General features: G+C 48.1%; 1 protein-coding gene across 1 annotated transcript in view; it reads right to left on the bottom strand.

The window, feature by feature from the left end:
- The window catches only part of Csmd2 (CUB and Sushi multiple domains 2), a 573936-nt gene that overhangs the window by 172096 nt on the left and 384382 nt on the right, over window positions 1-17458 (bottom strand). Inside the window, 4 exon segments of the mRNA XM_052718591.1 lie at window positions 8723-8839; window positions 9031-9219; window positions 9929-10116; window positions 11034-11172. Coding sequence (XP_052574551.1) covers window positions 8723-8839; window positions 9031-9219; window positions 9929-10116; window positions 11034-11172 — 633 coding nt within the window.

The following is a 17458-nucleotide window of genomic DNA, read 5'->3' on the forward strand; positions in this document are numbered from 1 at the left end:
ATGAGGGAGATGGCTCAGTCAGTCAAATGCTTGCTGTGAGGACCTGAGTTCGGTCTACAGAACCCATGTAAACAAGGTGTGTGTGTGTGTGTGTGTGTGTGTGTGTGTGTGTGTGTGTGTGTGTGTGTGTGATTTTTTGTGCTTGTTAATCCCACAGCTGGGGAGGTAGACACAGGCTGACCCCCCCCACCCCTGCGGTTCACTGGTCGGCCAGTTTAGCCCCGCCTGTGCACCCCAGGCCAGTGAGAGATCCTGTCTCATAAAGGCAAGGTAGATGGCTCTGTGGAACACTACCAAAGCTGTCCTCTGGTCTCCACACTCATGTGTACCAGCATTCATATATGCACTCACATAAGCATGCACACATAAATAAGTAATTGATTAAAAGTGTAGCTGGGCCAGGCGGCAGTGGTGCACGCCTTTAATCCCAGCACACGGGAGGCCGAGACAGGCAGATCTCTGTGAGTTCAAGACCAGCCTGGTCTACTTAGTGAGATCTAGAACAGGCACCAAAACTATATAGAGAAACCCTGTTCCAGGAAAAAAAAAAGTGTAACGGGAAGAGAGGCGTGTGGGGCATCTTTGCAAAGAGGAGAATACTTGAGTTGGAAGGATGCACAGTCATTCAATAGTTTAAGACAAGGAAGACTGTCCCCGGAAGGGGACCAGCCTGTCTCTGGGGACAGAGCAGCTGTGGTGTCCAGAGCTGAGCAGCAGTTGGGCATGCTTAGGAGAAGCACCTGGACTTGAAGCTGGGGACGGAGCCCACAAGAGAGCTGCCCTCTCCCAGCACAGGCCAGGCCTTGGCTATAGCAAGATGGTGGTCATGAGGAGGATGGAGTTGGAGGAGAGGAGGGAGGCAGCGAGTCAGTTACAAGGATGGCTGCTCGCACTGGACCAGAGTGGTAGGGCTTGGCATCAAGGGCAAGAGCAGGAGGTGGATGAGGACCCCAGGCAGGTGAGCTGGCAGCAACAGCAGGCACCATGCAAAGGCGACAAAGAGGTGACTGGGAGTGCTTGGGTCTGAAGACATGCAGCTGCAGCAGAGAGCAGAACAGCGGCTCTGGCCTGGAACCCAGCCTGGGCAGCCTCTAAGCTTCGAGTGAGCAGCTGAAGGAAGATTCAGGAGTTTGGGACTTGGGTGGGACTTGAGTGGTGGATCTGAGAGTCACCAGCAGAAGGTGGCATTTGAAGCCATCAGCTTGGACTAGCACGTTTAGGAGAGTTTTGCAGCAGCAGAGAAGGGAGGTGGAAGCTGAGAAGTGACGTGAGGTAGAGGAGGGGCAGGGGCAGCAAAGAGAACTGGAAAGTGGGAAGAGGGGGGATGTGGGCACCCTTGGACAACAGTGGAGGTGTATCTGTGTCGATTTGTATAAAGACACACATTCGTGGCACCTGCCAAGTGTCAGAGTTTGGGAAGGAGGTTAAAAGTGTAAGGCAAAGGAAAAGCAATAATATCCCTTCACTGCGTTCTAGATCCCTGGTGCCTCTTTTTTTTTTGCTTGCTCTGAGGCCAGCACTTAGCAGCTGGAAGTGAAGCTGTAGAAATGGATCTGCCAGTTACTCTAAAACGTGGGTGCGACCTGCTCCATCTCCATTTTAGACCCAGGGAAAAGACGGCACAAAGAGATGAAGTCATTTGTCCAAGGTCCTCCTCACAGATAGCAGAGCTGAACCCAGGCCACCTGACTGCAGAGGCGATTCTGCCCCACTCCTCCCCCTCCAGGATGCAGCCTCTCAGGCTAGAGGAAGAGAGTAGGTGGCAGATGGAGGGAGGGTGGGGAGGAAGCTGCTGGAGCAGAAGGATACTAACAAGTGCAGCTCCTGAGTTTGTCCTGACTTCTGTTTGTGTGGCTCTATGTGTCAGCGTATGCGCGAGCCAGTACATTTATGGGCCATGTAGTGTGACAAGGACAGGGTCTGTTTGCTACTCTGTGTGTGGGCTATGGACCTGGCAGCTTGTGAGAAACGCCTCTCTACAGACCTCCTGGGCTGCAATCTGCATGCTAAGTAGGTCCCACTGACCAAGAGGCACCTACAAGAGACACCTCCGCACATCACCATCACAGATGCACTTTCAGTACATGATGGATGGATCCAAGCCACTAAGGCTGAAGCATTTTAAAATGTTTTCATGCTCTTGTCTTCCTGTGGAGGGGAAGGAGTCGGGGATCCCCAAGTGTCTGGGTTTCTGTGAGAGTTGGGAAGTCGGCAGAGGTGGTAGGGTTAGGGTGATGGTTCGTAAATACTCCACATCTAGGTAACCAAGATGCACCCACGTACCAACGTGTTCAAGGATAAAGGTCGTATGTCCGTACCAAGCACTGGGCTTGGTGCTTAGTGCTGAGGGAGATCTGGCTTGGTGAAGGAAAGAGTCACAGCAACAGTGAGTGACCTCAGTGGGGTGGGGGTGTGTACGAGCAACCATGCCTGGAGACCTTCATGAAAAGCATGGGAGGGGTTCACCAGGGAGGGTAGGTACAGCCTTCGGCAAACAGGTATGAGCATGCGTGGAGGGAACATGTGGTCCAACACGGCGACCGGCAGAAACGAGTTGATGAGACACTAGCCTGCCCCTGCTCCTCCATCGTGCAAACGCAGCCTCTCCTGGAGAGTGAACATTTGGCTGGGAATCTGAGGATGAGCAAACCCAGCTGAAGCCCTCGGGTTTCCCAGCTGTGCTGACTGCTTGTGGGCTTTTTGGCCATTGTGAAGAAATGAAGACATTGTCACAGAAATAGACATTGTACTAGTTGGAGTTTGAATCCTATTTGGTGTGACAGATGCACACAGTGGCGTGAGCAACTGCACAGGGCAGAAATTGCAGGGGCCACCTGTCTGTGCCCAGGTGGAAGGGCAGTAGCCAGAGCTGCTTGGATCCCGCTGCCAGCTCCTTCCCTCAGACGCTGCCTTAGGTGAATGGCAGACTCCCCTCCCAGGTGGCACTTAGTCTTCAGGGTAAGACTCAACCGGAAGAGCCACTTCCTTGAGCTCCCAGTGCAGTCCTGGCACACAGCAGGGACTCAGCAGGTAATCTGGCCTCCAGGTCCCCAGGTGACCTTCTAGGTTAAGAGAGGCCACTCCTGGTGTGGAGTGAAGACAGGGACTAGAGACTAAAATGCCAAGATTAACACATCAAAGAAGCCCATTTGCAGAGGGAGCCTGGAAGCCTTTCCTCACCTTGAAGTGGGCTTTGTCCACCAGAACAGAACATTCACGGGGTGGGGTGGTGGTGGGAGGAGGAGGAGGAGGAGGAGGAGGAGGAGGAGGAGGAGGAGGAGGAGGAGGAGGAGGAGGTGATGGTGGTGATACAGATGTGGGAAGCAGGGACTATGAAGAGTTATAAAGGGCTCTGTTTAATGCAGCCTGATGCTTTGGGGACATTTCCCTCAGCCCATTGGAAAAAGTCCATTCTTGGAAGTGCTTTTTCCTACTTGGTAAGCTGCCTCTATTCCTATTCTAACCATGTTTCCAGGTGCAATCCTTTGTCCTGGGTACAAGAGCCGGCCAACCTGTGTCCTGTGAACTCAGATCGTAATCCTAAACCTGCTTTCTCTGACACACTCTGGGCTTCCTCACTGCTTTTGACCTCCATGCCTAAAAGGCACAACTTTCTTTCCATCTCCTTCCTCTGGGGAGCTGCCTGGATTTCCATCTTGTCCATCTTGCTGTTTTTTTTTCCCCCTTGAAATGTAATAAAATTGTCCTCAAGCTCCCGAGTCTGCCTTTAAATTCTTTTATTAATGATATTAAGGACCCTAAAGAAGAAACCCTATTTTCCTAGTAACATTGAGGTCTCTTCAAGGTCACATTCTATAGACACCTGCAATGCTAATTCCCTTCACTATCGCACCCCCATGTGACCGAAAGACATGCTGTGCTATGGCAATAGGCTCCAGCACTTGGCTATGGCTCTATTGAGACAGAGCACTCTGGGCTGACTTTGATTTTATGCTGAGGGAATGTCATGTGGGGAGAAGGAAAGGGCTGGGGTCTTGGTGTCAGCCAGAGCTGGGGCTTCTTATCTCCAGGAAAGAGACCCCACACAGTTCTGAGAACTTGTCATCTTGCAGGAGAGACTGGAGCTGGGATAATGGTGATGGATGAGACCAAACCTTGTCCAGGATTGCATAGCTCTTCAAAGACAGACATGGAGTAGTGGTGTACTCACTGTGTGTGTGTGTGTGTGTGTGTGTGTGTGTGTATGAGAGAGAGAGAGAGAGAGAGAGAGAGAGAGAGAGAGAGAGAGAGAGAGAGAGAGAGTGGATCCCTTTGTTCCTCTTCTCAATGTGTCCACATTGAAAAACTCTCTCTTTTGTGCTTTTCACTAATACTTTATTCCCTTAATTGGCCTATTGAGGACGGGTGGCCTAAGCTGGTTCTCCCAGGCTGGGTCTGACCCTGACTCCAGAAACCCTGCCATATGGCGGCTGAACATTTGTGAATAAAGTTCAACTTTCCCCAGCTGGGTTTCCGATTATTTGGGAGCAACTCAAATAAGCAGCCAGGAGTCTCTTAGCCCAACTAGTCCTAGGAACAGAGCCCAGGACAAGGGTGTGGGCTGATCCTCTCAACTCATCCTGCCAAACAGATCTGTAGCTCCTGGTGTGTCCGGTGGAGGGGGCGGGGTGCTGGGAACCAGAGATCTGTCCTTCAAAGAGTTCCAGATATGTTATGGAGGTGGGGGTTAAAATGCAAGTTTGGGACTGTCTTCTCTCCCCTGATGCTGGCAAGTTCTAGAAACTGAGGTAAGGTCTGGGTAGCTGGGACTCAGCAGGCAGCTAGGAGATCAGCTATAGCCCAGGGCTTCCCTAGCTGGTTTATTTGGGGGCTCGATGCTAGAGGTTAGGGGAAGCCTTTGCATGGTTCTAAGGAAGAAGGTCTAAGGAGATCTGGTCATTTACCACCACCTCTCTTTGATTCAGACCTTTTATTCCAGCTAATTCCTTTCTGGATGTCCTTGAACACAAGCTCACATTTGAACTCCAGGACACTTGCCTAGTATCCTGGGCTGGACTCCAGTGTCCATGACTTTCTGTCTGCTTCGTCGTGGTACACTGGGATCTGGGGCTACATCATCGAAAAAGCATTTGTTAAATAGTCAGTCGATGAGCTGCAGTGACTTCTAGGTAGACATGCACAGAAATACAGTGACATACACTCACATGATCATAGACAGATCATTGCTCAGACATAGAAGTATGTATCTCTCTGATCATAGGTACCCAGGTATGGGACACCTTGAATACAGGGGTTATCTTTCTAGTATTTCTCAGGGTTGCCTTGACTAATAGATGGTTTCTTTCTTTCTTGCCTTGATGGAAAAACTCTGGGCGGTCCTAGCCCTGAGCAGAGTTGGCCTTGAAAGCCAAGGTGGCTATTTCAATACATGTGATATGTATAGAAGTGATCTTTCTTTCAAGTTTTCTTCTTTATTCTGATAGTGTGGTTCATGAAATATATTCCTCATTAATGGGAAAAGAAGTCTGAAGATGAGAATAAAGGACAGCTAGCATGAACATGTAGGGTAGATCTCTGCAGATCAGTTCCTATACAAATAACCTTGCTTATGCTTTAAAAAATCAACATATTTGGGGTGATGCATACTTTGCTATTCAGCTGCTTCTTGACATACCTCTAATGGTCCACAGACAGTCTTTCCTATATTATTTCTTTGTGTAGCTGCCTAGCATTTTATTCTGTGGCTGCACTCTGTGTTTGTTTCGTGTTTTGTGAGTATGTTATGTGTGTGTTTATATGCTACATGTATGTAGTGCCTGTGGGGACCACTAGATGGAGTCAGATTCCCTGGAGCTGGAGTGATAGGCAGTCATGAGCCACCTAAAGTGGGTTCTGAGAACTGAATTTGGGTCATCTATCCAGTCTCACTAGTTCTTAATTAATTAGCTAATTAATTTGTGTGTGTGCATGTGTGTATGTGCGTGTGTGTGTGTGTGCGTGTGCGTGTGCGTGTGCGTGTGCGTGTGTGTGTGTGTGTGTGTGTGTGTGTACTATGTACGTGTGTGCCATGTGTGCAGAAGCCAGGGGGTGATATTGATGTCTTCCTCAATTATTTTCCACACTATTCTTTGAGCCAGGGTCTCTCACTGAACCCGGGACTTACCAGGTGAGCAGCTGGCCAGCAAGTCCCAAGGAGCCTGGTGTCTCTGCTTCACCAGCTCTGGTGTTACAGACATGTGCTGCTGCACCTGGCCTTTTACATGAGTGCTGGAGATCTGAACTCAGGTCCTCACGCTTCCTGAGAAAGCGTGTTATAAACTGAGGCATCTCTCAGCCCTAATTCTTAATTTTTTTTGATATAATAAAAAATGTTTCTGTTAGCTCTGTGATAATATGCAGCTTTATTACTTGTGTTCAGGTAAATTACAGTAAGTGAAATTGCTGGCCACAGAGGCCACACTGGTTCCCACTCCTGGACCACTGCTGGGAGAAGCCGAGACCTGTCTGCATGGGTCAGCAGGGAGGCAGGGAGGCAGGGAGGTGTAACTGGGTCTGTACCACACAAGTGCATTAATGACGTCCCTACGTCACAGGGAAAGGGAACTGTTTCATTACTGGCTGAAATTGCACATCTTTAATTATTGGTGGGGCTGGTGTTTTCAATTTGTATTTCAATTATGAAGTGTTAGTTTATAGGTCTGCTCATTTTTCAGGCTGATGGGCCGGGCAGTTTTCTTACAGAATTTAAGAGCTCTTTACACATCAGGTTGGCAGTCCTTAGTCAATTACATACATCATAGACAGTTTTTTGCGTATTTACTATTGACTTTGCATTTTCATGGAGGGTTTTTTTTTTTAATACAAATCCTATCAATTTTTAAATTTTAATTGAACCTAGCAGTCTTTGCCTTTATGGATTATCTCTGTTAAAGGCACATCCTACCAGAGGCTCCACTATCTACGGCTTTCTATTGCTGCTATCCATGTGGCTTCGTGGATGAGCTATTGATGGGGTTTTTAACTTTCCTTTTCAAATCGTTAAACTCACTCAGGGTGTGTGTGTGTGTGTGTGTGTGTGTGTGTGTGTGTGTGTGTGTAGCTGTACATGTGTATGGGGAAGCTGTATGTGCATGGGCAGGTGTGTATGTAGAGGCCGGGGTTTTAATTCTAGGTGCTCTTCCTCAATGGCTTTCCATATTGTTTTTGGAGACTTGGACCTGGGGCTCACTGATTAGGATGGGTTGACTGGCTCGTGAGCCCCAGAGATCCTCTTGTCTCTGCCTTCCCAGCTTTGGGATTACAAAGACACCGTGCCCTGCTTTTCACATGGGTGCTGGGGATCGAACTCAGGTCCTTGTGCTTGTAAAGCAAGCGCTTCACCAACTGAGATTTCCTCTCTAGCCTCATAATCCCACTGTTTCTAAATTCTGTTTATTTAACCTCTTTGGTGGATCTAAAATGATACTTCAGTCATGTCTCACAGTCTGTTTTGTCTGTGTACACAGGCCTGTGCACACAGAGGCATCTATTTCTGGACATGGACTGTACCCCTGCTGAGTAAAGGATGTCTACTCCTGGACTAATAATGTATTCCCCACACACTGTCAGCTCAAACTGGTATTTGGGTATCGAGGAGGGTTATTCTTCTATTTCAGCCCCCTCACCCCACTCCTCTGCATGCTAATTCTTCTAGATCAGAGTCTGTTTTATTTTTATTAAAAGCATGTCTCACAATTATCAGTGGCAGACTGTCAAACATAGATGCCTGGCTTCTACTCCCAGGGTAGAAAACCCAAAGCTGTGAGCCTAGGTTCTGAAACTCTTGCTACACCGCAGAGTGGAGGAGCCACCTCTAAGGGGATGTTAGACTAAGCATCAGGGGTACAGGCTGGAACAGCCTGCTTCCTGCCGATCTCTAGCCCCGTGTCTGCCACGTGAGTGGAATCTGGCAAACACTGCTTGAAGTATGCACTATCTTGTAACCAGCACCCTTGCTTTGAACTTGGACTCCCAAAGACTACATTTGTTAGGAAGCTGAGGCAGCAGCATAGTCTACAGAGGCAAACGAATGTGTGTCGCCCCCGGAAGCAGAAAGCTGTGTGAGAGGGGGCTGCCAAGCTCTGAATCTGAGGGGTGAACATGAGGGGAGAGGGGACAGAAGAAAGGTTTCAGAGACACCTAAGAAATGATGCAGAGACAACAGGTTTACCAAGAATGATAGCAGTCAGGCCTGGCTGCACAGGCCTACAATCCCAAATATTAGGACGCAACAGGATCACAAGTTCAAAACCAGCCTGAATAACTTAGCAAAGCCATGTCTCAAAAGTAAAAAGGGGGCTGAGGAATCTAGCTCTGTGGTAGGGGCTTGTCAAACATGCATACAGTCCTACATTCCATTCCTAGCTCTGCTCCCCATGCTTGTGTGTGTGTGTGTGTGTGTGTGTGTGGCGTTTTGTGGAATAGCTTCCCATCTCTGTGCCAATGAGGGTGTACTGCCATTTGATGGGACACACTTTGTTGAATGGGGTTTGATGGATGGTCACGAGTGAGATCTTTTAAAGCCTGGAGAGGTTAGAGTCTCAGCAGCAGTTACTGAATGACTTCTGTGACACAGACAGATGTGTGGGTCCTGCCAGTTTCCTTATTGGTGAGAAAACTCAGATCAAGCTCACACGTCACTGTGCAGTGAAATCCTCACGGAAGTTGCTCTAACCTGGGACCCTGGAGTCCTGGCCTAGAGGTCAGTCCCTGCCACACTCACCCTTGCCGTGTGACGTTTCAATGACCCAGGTGCAGTTCAAGTTGTTGGGGTAGAAGTCAGGGAACCCAGGTGACAAGATGGTACCACTGGAGCCTTGAATGAAGCCACCACAGAGAGCTGCAGGAGTGAAGTGGGCAGAGAGAGTCAGAGTGTCTAAGAGAGCTCCCCTAACCATCCTTCTTGGACTCCATGAACCCCCAAACCTCCAACCTCACTGATGGGGGTTGGGCAGTCAGTGACTGAGGCTCTTGGTTTCTCAGGGCAGGAAAAGAATGTTCTCTCCAGTGCCCCCTGCTGGTGTGCCTCACCTTCACAGCTAGGAAGGGCCCGACTCCACTGGAAATTCGGCTCACACTCCAGGGGTTCCCCATCGCTTAATGTGTAGCCTGAGTCACAGCTGAAGGTCACCAGAGCACCCACATAGAAGTCGTTTCCATGACGCTGTCCATTGACAGGGATCCCTGGGTCCAGACAGTGGTCTGATTGCAGTGTGATAGCTGGAAAAGAGGGGTCACAGCTGGAACAGACAGTGTGTGATGTCACCACGGAGAAACCCCTCCTGGCTTATAAAAGGAGGTTTTGGTTTATAAAAGCAGAAGTTACCAGTTACTGACTCATGACTCATGAAATGTGGCCCTTGGTATTCACGAGGGGCATTTGAAGGCCCAGCTCTCAAGCAGGCTGGGCTGGTTAACACACTCAGTGCAAGTCTACTGAATGCATGCTATGGGTTAGGCGCTGTACAAAGGCTTGGTGACAAAATCATGAGTAAGCAAATGACTCTGTCATCATGATGCTCTCAACCCATACCCGTGGCACTTCCTAATTTGGTCTGGAAAGTATTGAGGTGAGGTTAGCCCTCTAAATCAAGGGGACGAACAGGGAAGATGATTAGAAGTGGCAGGTATGAGGGAGATGCCAGCTAACTTCAAGGTCGTGGTCAGTCATGACCTTTCGGGGCGTGGCAGCACCCAATCACCTGTAGACAGAGGAAGCTGTGAGGTGTGCACATGGGACCTGGCCTGAAGGTCGTGAGTGACTCAGTTGCCATGACCAGTGAGAGGGGCTGAGAATGAGGAAGCACCTTCTGAGTGCATTTTATCAGATGGCGGGGAGCTGGGCCCATGGAGGAGCACAGTCAGGGGGCTTTCACCCACCCAGGCCAGCCTGGTTCTCTCCCTCTTGGCACCAACCACTGAGACTCACTCTCATAGCGGAGCTGGAAGCCAATGTCTGAGTGACTCTTGTCAGTAGAGAAGAGGAGATAGAGGTAGTTGCTGGTGCTGATGAGGAACTGGGGCACCTGGGTCCCGTGGTAAACGCCAATCAAAGGTGCTGAGTATGTCCGTCCGTCTCGCACTTCCAGGGTGTCGTAGTTGACTTCGGTTTTAAACCTACCAAATGATGCAAATGGAGATATCTTAAGAAACCCAGAGCGTATCCTTTGCCCCCCTTCACCCAGGGCTCCAGACAACTAGATTCCAACAGACAGGATATTTTAATATAATTTGCATACATTTACTAATCAGTGTGGAAGGGCTTCCTCTACTGTGGTTAACTCTCTTCCTCCTTCCTCTCTAAAAAGTGCATGGGCAGTCAGTCCTCTCTAACATGGGCCAGAATCCATCTTAAGACCTAGAGACAATATTTGAGGCCAGAGATCCCTCCACTGAAGCCCCAGGATCAAATCTGGTTTTTGGCTTGGGGAACTAAGATTAACTTTGACATCTGTAAACAGATGTTTAAAAACCCAAAGCAACAAGGAGTGTGTCAACGCGGACAAAGTGCCTCATGGAGCACAGCATGCTGCCTGTGCCAACCTTCCCAGGACAGTTTGCAGACCATGAATTTCATCTGGAGGAAGTCTCGGCTCATGTCTGGGAAGCTACTTTCCCACCAAGGGGCTTAAGTAGAGCCTGGGAGTGGGGCACTTGAGCAGGATTTAGGACCGAGATTGGGGAGCACTCCTTCTTATGCTGAGGATGTGTGGGTTCTGGCCCGCAGATGCCATGTGTCTTCAGCTTCTAATGGTGTCTTTTTGCCATCTCTTTTTAAGGGCATAGTAGACAAAGGGCTCTAGGGGCCCAGGCGATCACTCACTTCCCTTGTCCTCCCCAGCCAGACTCCCAATACACTAACCAGACCGAAGTGTAAAGCTAGTGAGCTCTGTCCCCACACAAGGCAGTCACTCCCATGTCCTCCCCCCTCCCCCTTGATGTTTTAGTATTGTTGCCACATTCCTTCCCCCAACTCTGTCATAGGGTAGACATCATCCCTACACCCTCCTCCCCGAGGCTGTGGTGGGCAGCACCTGTCGAACGTAATTTTGATGGGGTATCCAGGCTGAGCCTCTATCACCCAGGCACAGCTCAAGGCGTCCTTGTAGAAGCCAGGCCAGCCTGGAGAGAGGATGGTCCCGCTGGGCGAAGTCAGGTGACCACCACAGGGAGCTGGGGGACAGAGGGAGAAAAGCGGATTTGTTAAGAGACAAATGAACAAAAAAATAAACAAAAACCCTCTCTATAAAATGTGCCAGCCAACAAGGACTTGTTTTGTTTTTTTATGGAAAATTACATAAAGCCTGATCTGTGAGCTTTGTCGACTGGGACCCTTATAGATGTGACCGGTTACATCATTTGCAGGTTTATAAAAGGCCTAAAGGGAAAGACGTGAAAATTCTTTCAGCAAAGTCTGTTTGTCATTCCAGTGGGGCTAATATTTGGGTCACGCTGCCTTTTTCTTTGTTCCCTGCTCAATTGTCAGGCCTGAGGCAGAGGCATCAGCTCAGTGCACTTCTTCCCATCAACACTGGGGAGACAGTGGCTAGACTTGGGGTCAGCTCAGGGCAGTGCTGTGTCTCGCCACACTATGAGTACCATATTACTTGCCTGCTCCAACAGGGATGCCCAGTATTTAGCATAGCCCTTGACACACGACTGTAGCTCAAGGTTGTTCAGTGGTGGGTAAAAGAATGGCCACAAGGATAGATGGATGCAGTCCGGGGCAGGTGACTCTTCAGGCCACCGGCTGCTTCATCCCACCCTCTGGCTGGCTTTGGTTTCATGAAGCATGCCATTGCCTCCCGCTTAGGCTCCTTCCCATGATTCCTTCTTCCAGACACACTGCCCTAGCCTCCAGCCTGTGGGATGGTCATCAGAGCGACTCCATCACTCTTCCTTCAGGAAACACGGTGGGTTTCCCAGTCTGCCACTGTCATGCTACGTCACGAGGCTGCGTTGGCCAATAGGATAAGAGCATGAGTGGTGCCTGTCTTATCCATGTGGACATGTTGAAAGCAAGTGGCTTGCAAAGTTTCCTCTTCTTGTTTCTGTGACTGTGAAAACAGTCATTAAGATGGAAACCCACCTGGAATCATCTAAGCTGCTGCTTAAATTTTCCTCCTTCCTTTCTTCCCTCCCTCCCTTTCTATCCCCCCCACACCCTTCCCTTCCAGCTTATGTGGTGCTGGGGATCAAACGCAGGGATTTGCACATGCTAGGCAAGCGTCATACTAGCTGAGGTGCATCCTCGGCCCAGGGATTCTTTTCCTAAACATACTGTATTTTATGTGTTTAAGTGTCTGGCCAGCCTGTCTGTCAGCGCACAATGTGGGTACCTAGTGCCGAACAAGCCAGAAGGCAGGGTCATATCTCCTAGAACTAGAGTTACAGGTGGTTGTGAGCAGCTGTGTGGAAGTCGGGACTTGAACCTGGGTCCTCTGGAACAGCGACAAGTGCTCTTAACTGCTGGGCCATCTCTCTAGCCCCAGCCCAGACATTCTTAATAGAAAAAGTACATTAGGATTTTAACACAAAAGGTAACAACAGCAATGACAACAGGAAAAGGTGTCAATACTTCTTGATGACTTACTCATTGGGTTGCTTTACTGTGTCATCCAAATGCATGTTAATAAAGTTGTTATCCCAGTTTTACAAAGGAGGTAACGAAGGCCAAGCAGGTTAAGACCCTCGATAAAGGACATTAAGCTAATGAAGTCAGAGCTAAGATTTAACCTGAAGACCTCTGTCTCCAAATCCTGCTGCAGCACAGAGCACACCACGGTCCTACAGACAGCAATGAGCTGGAGGGTACCCAGCGCTTGCCAGGTGTCGGGGCTTACCGTGGATTATCCTCGTGAAAACTGCGGAGCAACAAGGCACGTATGTTATTGCCCTCATTCTATGGGAGGGGATTATTGCTCTGATTTCTGCGAGTGGAGGCTTAGAGAAACTAAGCAATTAGATGGCGTCTATATAAAACACCGAGAACTAAATCACACATGTGTATTATCGCTTCTGTAACTCTGGTTTTCCAAAGCCATCCATCATCTCACAGAACCATTTCCTTCAGCGCATGTTTGAGAACTCAGAGGTGGGGAGGATGTGCCTGCTTCTGTGCCCCGGAGGTCTCAAGCAGACACTGAGTCTTGGTTCACATTCATTCCAGGCCCCGCCTCTCTGGCTGCTGGATGTTGACCTCCTTGTTCAAGTTCCGGGAAGCCACAGACCAAAGGCAGTGTTGCATGCCCTGGCTGCAGATGAGTAAATATAGCCCTCTCTCAAATCTCCAGGGGGGAATTTATTTCCTTCCTCGGCTGGCCCCCATGTTCTAGTTTCTCTCTGTTCCACTATACTGCTTTAGATGGCTAATCTCTTCTTGTGCACACATGATGGCCAACTGACCTCGCTATTCAATCCTGCGTTCTGTTACTTGCATATTCCAGAGTAGCCCATGACTGGCAGGATCTAGAGAGGAGGAGTCCTAAGTGCAGTGTCTCTTTAACAGTCCAACTTCTGAACATCACTTAGAGAAATAGCATCATACTTCCTTTATGGTTCATCGGAGTGAGCACTAATACTTTAATACTAATTTAACATTTAAAGAATCTGTTGTTGTTTTTGACTAAATGCATGCAGTGTGTCTCTGTGTGCATGTGAGTGCAGATGTCCTGCGTTCTATTAATCAAAAGAAGAGGAAATATGAAAGTTAAATTAGAGGCTGGAGAGATGGCTCAGTGGTTAAGAGTGGGAGCTGCTCTTGCAGAGGACCTGAGGTCAGTTTCCAGCACCCCCAGGGTAGGGGGCAGCCCAGTTTGCGGTCACCTGCAGCTCCAGCTTCAGTGAATCTAACACCTTCTACTGGCCTATACAGGTACCTGCACTCATAAACACATAACCACATATAGACATGCATATGCACGCACACAAGTAGAAAGTAAAAATAAAACTTTAAAAAGTTAAATTAGTATCACAGGGTTAGTACCCATACGAATGAGCAACTGGTGAATAGGTAAATCAGGAATATGGAGCATCTTCCCCATGGGTAGAAGGGATATATACTCAGAGCTTTACTTTCCTTAAATGTACATCTTTTTGACAGCTTTAACTCTGGAACTACATAATCACTTTGCATAATTAAAATGATTAAATTTGATGTACAATTTCTAAAAACTTAAACCAAATACAATACTATATTGCACATTTATGAATAAGAACCTAAAGAGATTTTAATAGCCCATCTCTGTGAGGAAATAACGATAGAATTGGGGGAATAAATGATGACGATGGTGATGATGATGACGATGAAGAAGACAGTTTGGGTAAGCATGTTATTGTCAGCAGCACCGTCTTTACCATTCTGAGAGTGCTGGATACGCATCACAACACGGGAAGTCAGGATGGTGCTGTGTGGGACTTGCACTTTTGAGCGTGAGTAAAAAGACAGGTGAATAGGGTGTCAAGGAAGATAAGGTAAAAAGATAAAAGCTTCTTCATCTGAAATGAAATGAACCTGCATGCATTTTCTTCGATAAAACATTTCTCAGCTGCATTCACTGAAAAGGCTTACAAGCACGGGGTGAGTCAATAGTAATAAGCACCCTTAGTACTCAGCTTCTAAACATCAATTTGCACTAAAAGGTGCCTTAGAGAAAGCTGATGCTAGGTCGGGGTGGAAACCGTCAAAGAAGAGGCTGGGCCATCATCAAAGGGCTCCAGCTAGCCAGGAGGACAATGTGGACATCACTCAGAATGAGAACTGTAAATAGACAAGATAAATGTATATCCATTGACCTCTAATGATGTTTAAAACGATCCAACTTAGGAAGATGTTAGGGAGTCCATTCATTAATATGCAAATAATAAAAATTTGTAAAATAATTGTCTCTATGATCTTTCCATTTTGAACTCTATCTTAGCATAAGATACGTTTTCTTCAAGTATGCCAGCTCATAAAAAGATGGAACAATGAAATGTTACCATTCTGCAGTCTCCAGCCTGGGATCATAGGCAGCTCCTACTGTCCCAAAAGAGAGGCAATAGGACATTATGTGCCTTTGATGGAGACACAAAGCCCTGTCTATTACATGGTCTGGCAATTAAAAAAATGAAAAGGGAATGTGAGTCTGATTAAGTGTCTAGATCTTAGTGCCAATTAAAGAAATACAAGAGAGAAGGGATCATGTAAACTCAGGGGAGTGATCTGTAGAATTCAGAGTTCAAAGGGCTGGGGGATGGCTCAGTCAGTAGAGCGCTTGCTGTGTAAGTATGAGGACCTGAGTTCAAGTCCAGCACACATGCCAAAGGATGGGTGCACTATTGGAACTCTGCTGGCCAGCTAACCCAGTCTGACTGGTAAGCTGCAGGTCCCAGTAAGAGACTCTGTCCAGTAAAACAGGTGGGCAGCTCTTGAGAAATAACATCTGACCTCTGGTGCACGAGAGACTCTCAGTGAGAGACTGTCTGAACAAACAAACAAAAACAATAGCAACCCCCCCCCCCAAACCCAAGGTAGATGGCTCCCGAGGCACACGTGAGACTGTCCTCTTGTTTCCATGCGTGCATGTGAACATGCACACACACACACATGAACTCACAACCATGCATGCACACACATCTGCACACATGTGCACCCTCACACTCTTATACATACATGCATTCACACACACACACACACACACACACACACACACACACACACACACCTGCACACACCTTCTCATACATAGACAAATTCAGAGTGCAAGAGATGTCTTGTTATGAATGATTCAGTTTAAAAAGGAAACCCCAGGAGGTAGAATTAATAAATGACTGGAGACCTGTCAGTCCATTCCAATGCATGAACTAGAGAGTCACTTTAACACTCTTACATAGGTGTTCTTTTCTTCATTAGAGATAATCATAGAAATATAGCAGACGTTTCTTAGGGATGCAACATCATGCTGGAAGTTCATCCCAGAGCAGCATGGTGGTGCCTAGGGAACAAGTGGGCACACAACCCAAGCAGCGCTGGCTAAGGACTGGTACTGGAGGCTGAAAGGGAAGAGGGGGTCCTACCTTGATTAGGTGGTAAAGACTCTGTAACAGGACAGAGGAGAGCTCCTGGACCTAACCTAGTGCCTGGCACACAGGAGATGCCTGACATACATCCGTGAAGGGAAGAAATACTAGCTGTAAGCCAAGCTACTTGGACAGGAGGACCGACGTTCGAGGCCCAGCTTTTGACATGGGTGTTGGGGATCCGAACTCAGGTCCTGCTTATGTGGCAAGCAGTCTACTGCTCCAGAATCTCCCCAGCCACTGCACCAAATCTTAAACAGTTTTCTCGTGGGAAATGAGCTTTACTTTTTTTTTTAAACTTAAAAAAAAAGTACGCATGGACACAGTTTGAAACTTTGAGGAGAGTCTCTTTATAAGACTGAAATATGAAAGTACTCACTGATCTCCCTTTCTTTCCCGATGTAATTCAGTGAGCCTGAATGTTTTCCTAAGTCCGGTTTGAGAGCCTTTGTTTTTAATGGGGACTTTAATTACCTCCATTGTCATAACTGATACATTTGTCTAAGTACTGTCATTTCTTTATGCTTTCAGTTTCTGAGACTTGTCTTAGGCGACAGGCAATATGCTTCCTTTTGTTTTAATTTCCTACTGGGACGTGAAAAGTAGAAAACCTGCTTTTTGTTCTCGGCGGGAATACTTTGAAGTCTTTCATGAAGACGTTTGATATTACCATCTCTGCAGTGATATCATCCTAAAAGGGCAGCCCAGAATCTGGGTGTGAATTCTGGCACTGGTGCTTACAGGCTGGGGCGGTGCTGGGCAGGTGACTCGTCTTCCTGGGCATCAGTGGGGACAATACCTACAGCTGCTTCCGGGGGCTGGTGCTAGCCTATAATTACGTGACACTTGCCCAACACCTGTCACAGAGGGGCACGGCAATCTGGTTCTTCCTCGAAAGACAGACAATGAAGAGATGAACATGCAGGGCATCCGGGCACTGCCGGGAAGCAGCCCCCCTGCACCTGGAAACCTTGCTGAGGACACTTCTGACTTCCAACACACACAACCACACACACTGCTCTGGGCCACACCCAGCCTAGCCACTCAGGTGCGGCCCATGGCTGCTTTTGAGTGGCAGCGAGAGAGTGGAGCAGAGGGAGACCTTAGGGTCCACGAGGTTGAAAATATTCCCTCTCTGATCCTTTAAGAAAGCCTCTGTCCACTCCTGCCTTCAAATGTGCAGGTGACAGTCTTCCGCCTTTCCAAATTTAGAAGCCATTTCCTTCTTACCCTGTTACAGTCTCTCCAGACTGGAGTGGCTCTCAGAATATATTAAAGGAGTGCCTGAAAGACCATTAGTGTCTTCATTTAATTGTCCACCAGGTGGGGATACTTAATTTAAAAAACACATACAGGAAAAATGGAGACGAAGACGCTGGTCGGGAAACTGGGGCTCACC

Source organism: Peromyscus californicus, unplaced genomic scaffold (assembly GCF_007827085.1).
Source record: "Peromyscus californicus insignis strain IS unplaced genomic scaffold, ASM782708v3 Scaffold_5__1_contigs__length_169319896, whole genome shotgun sequence".
Lineage (NCBI taxonomy): Eukaryota > Metazoa > Chordata > Mammalia > Rodentia > Cricetidae > Peromyscus > Peromyscus californicus.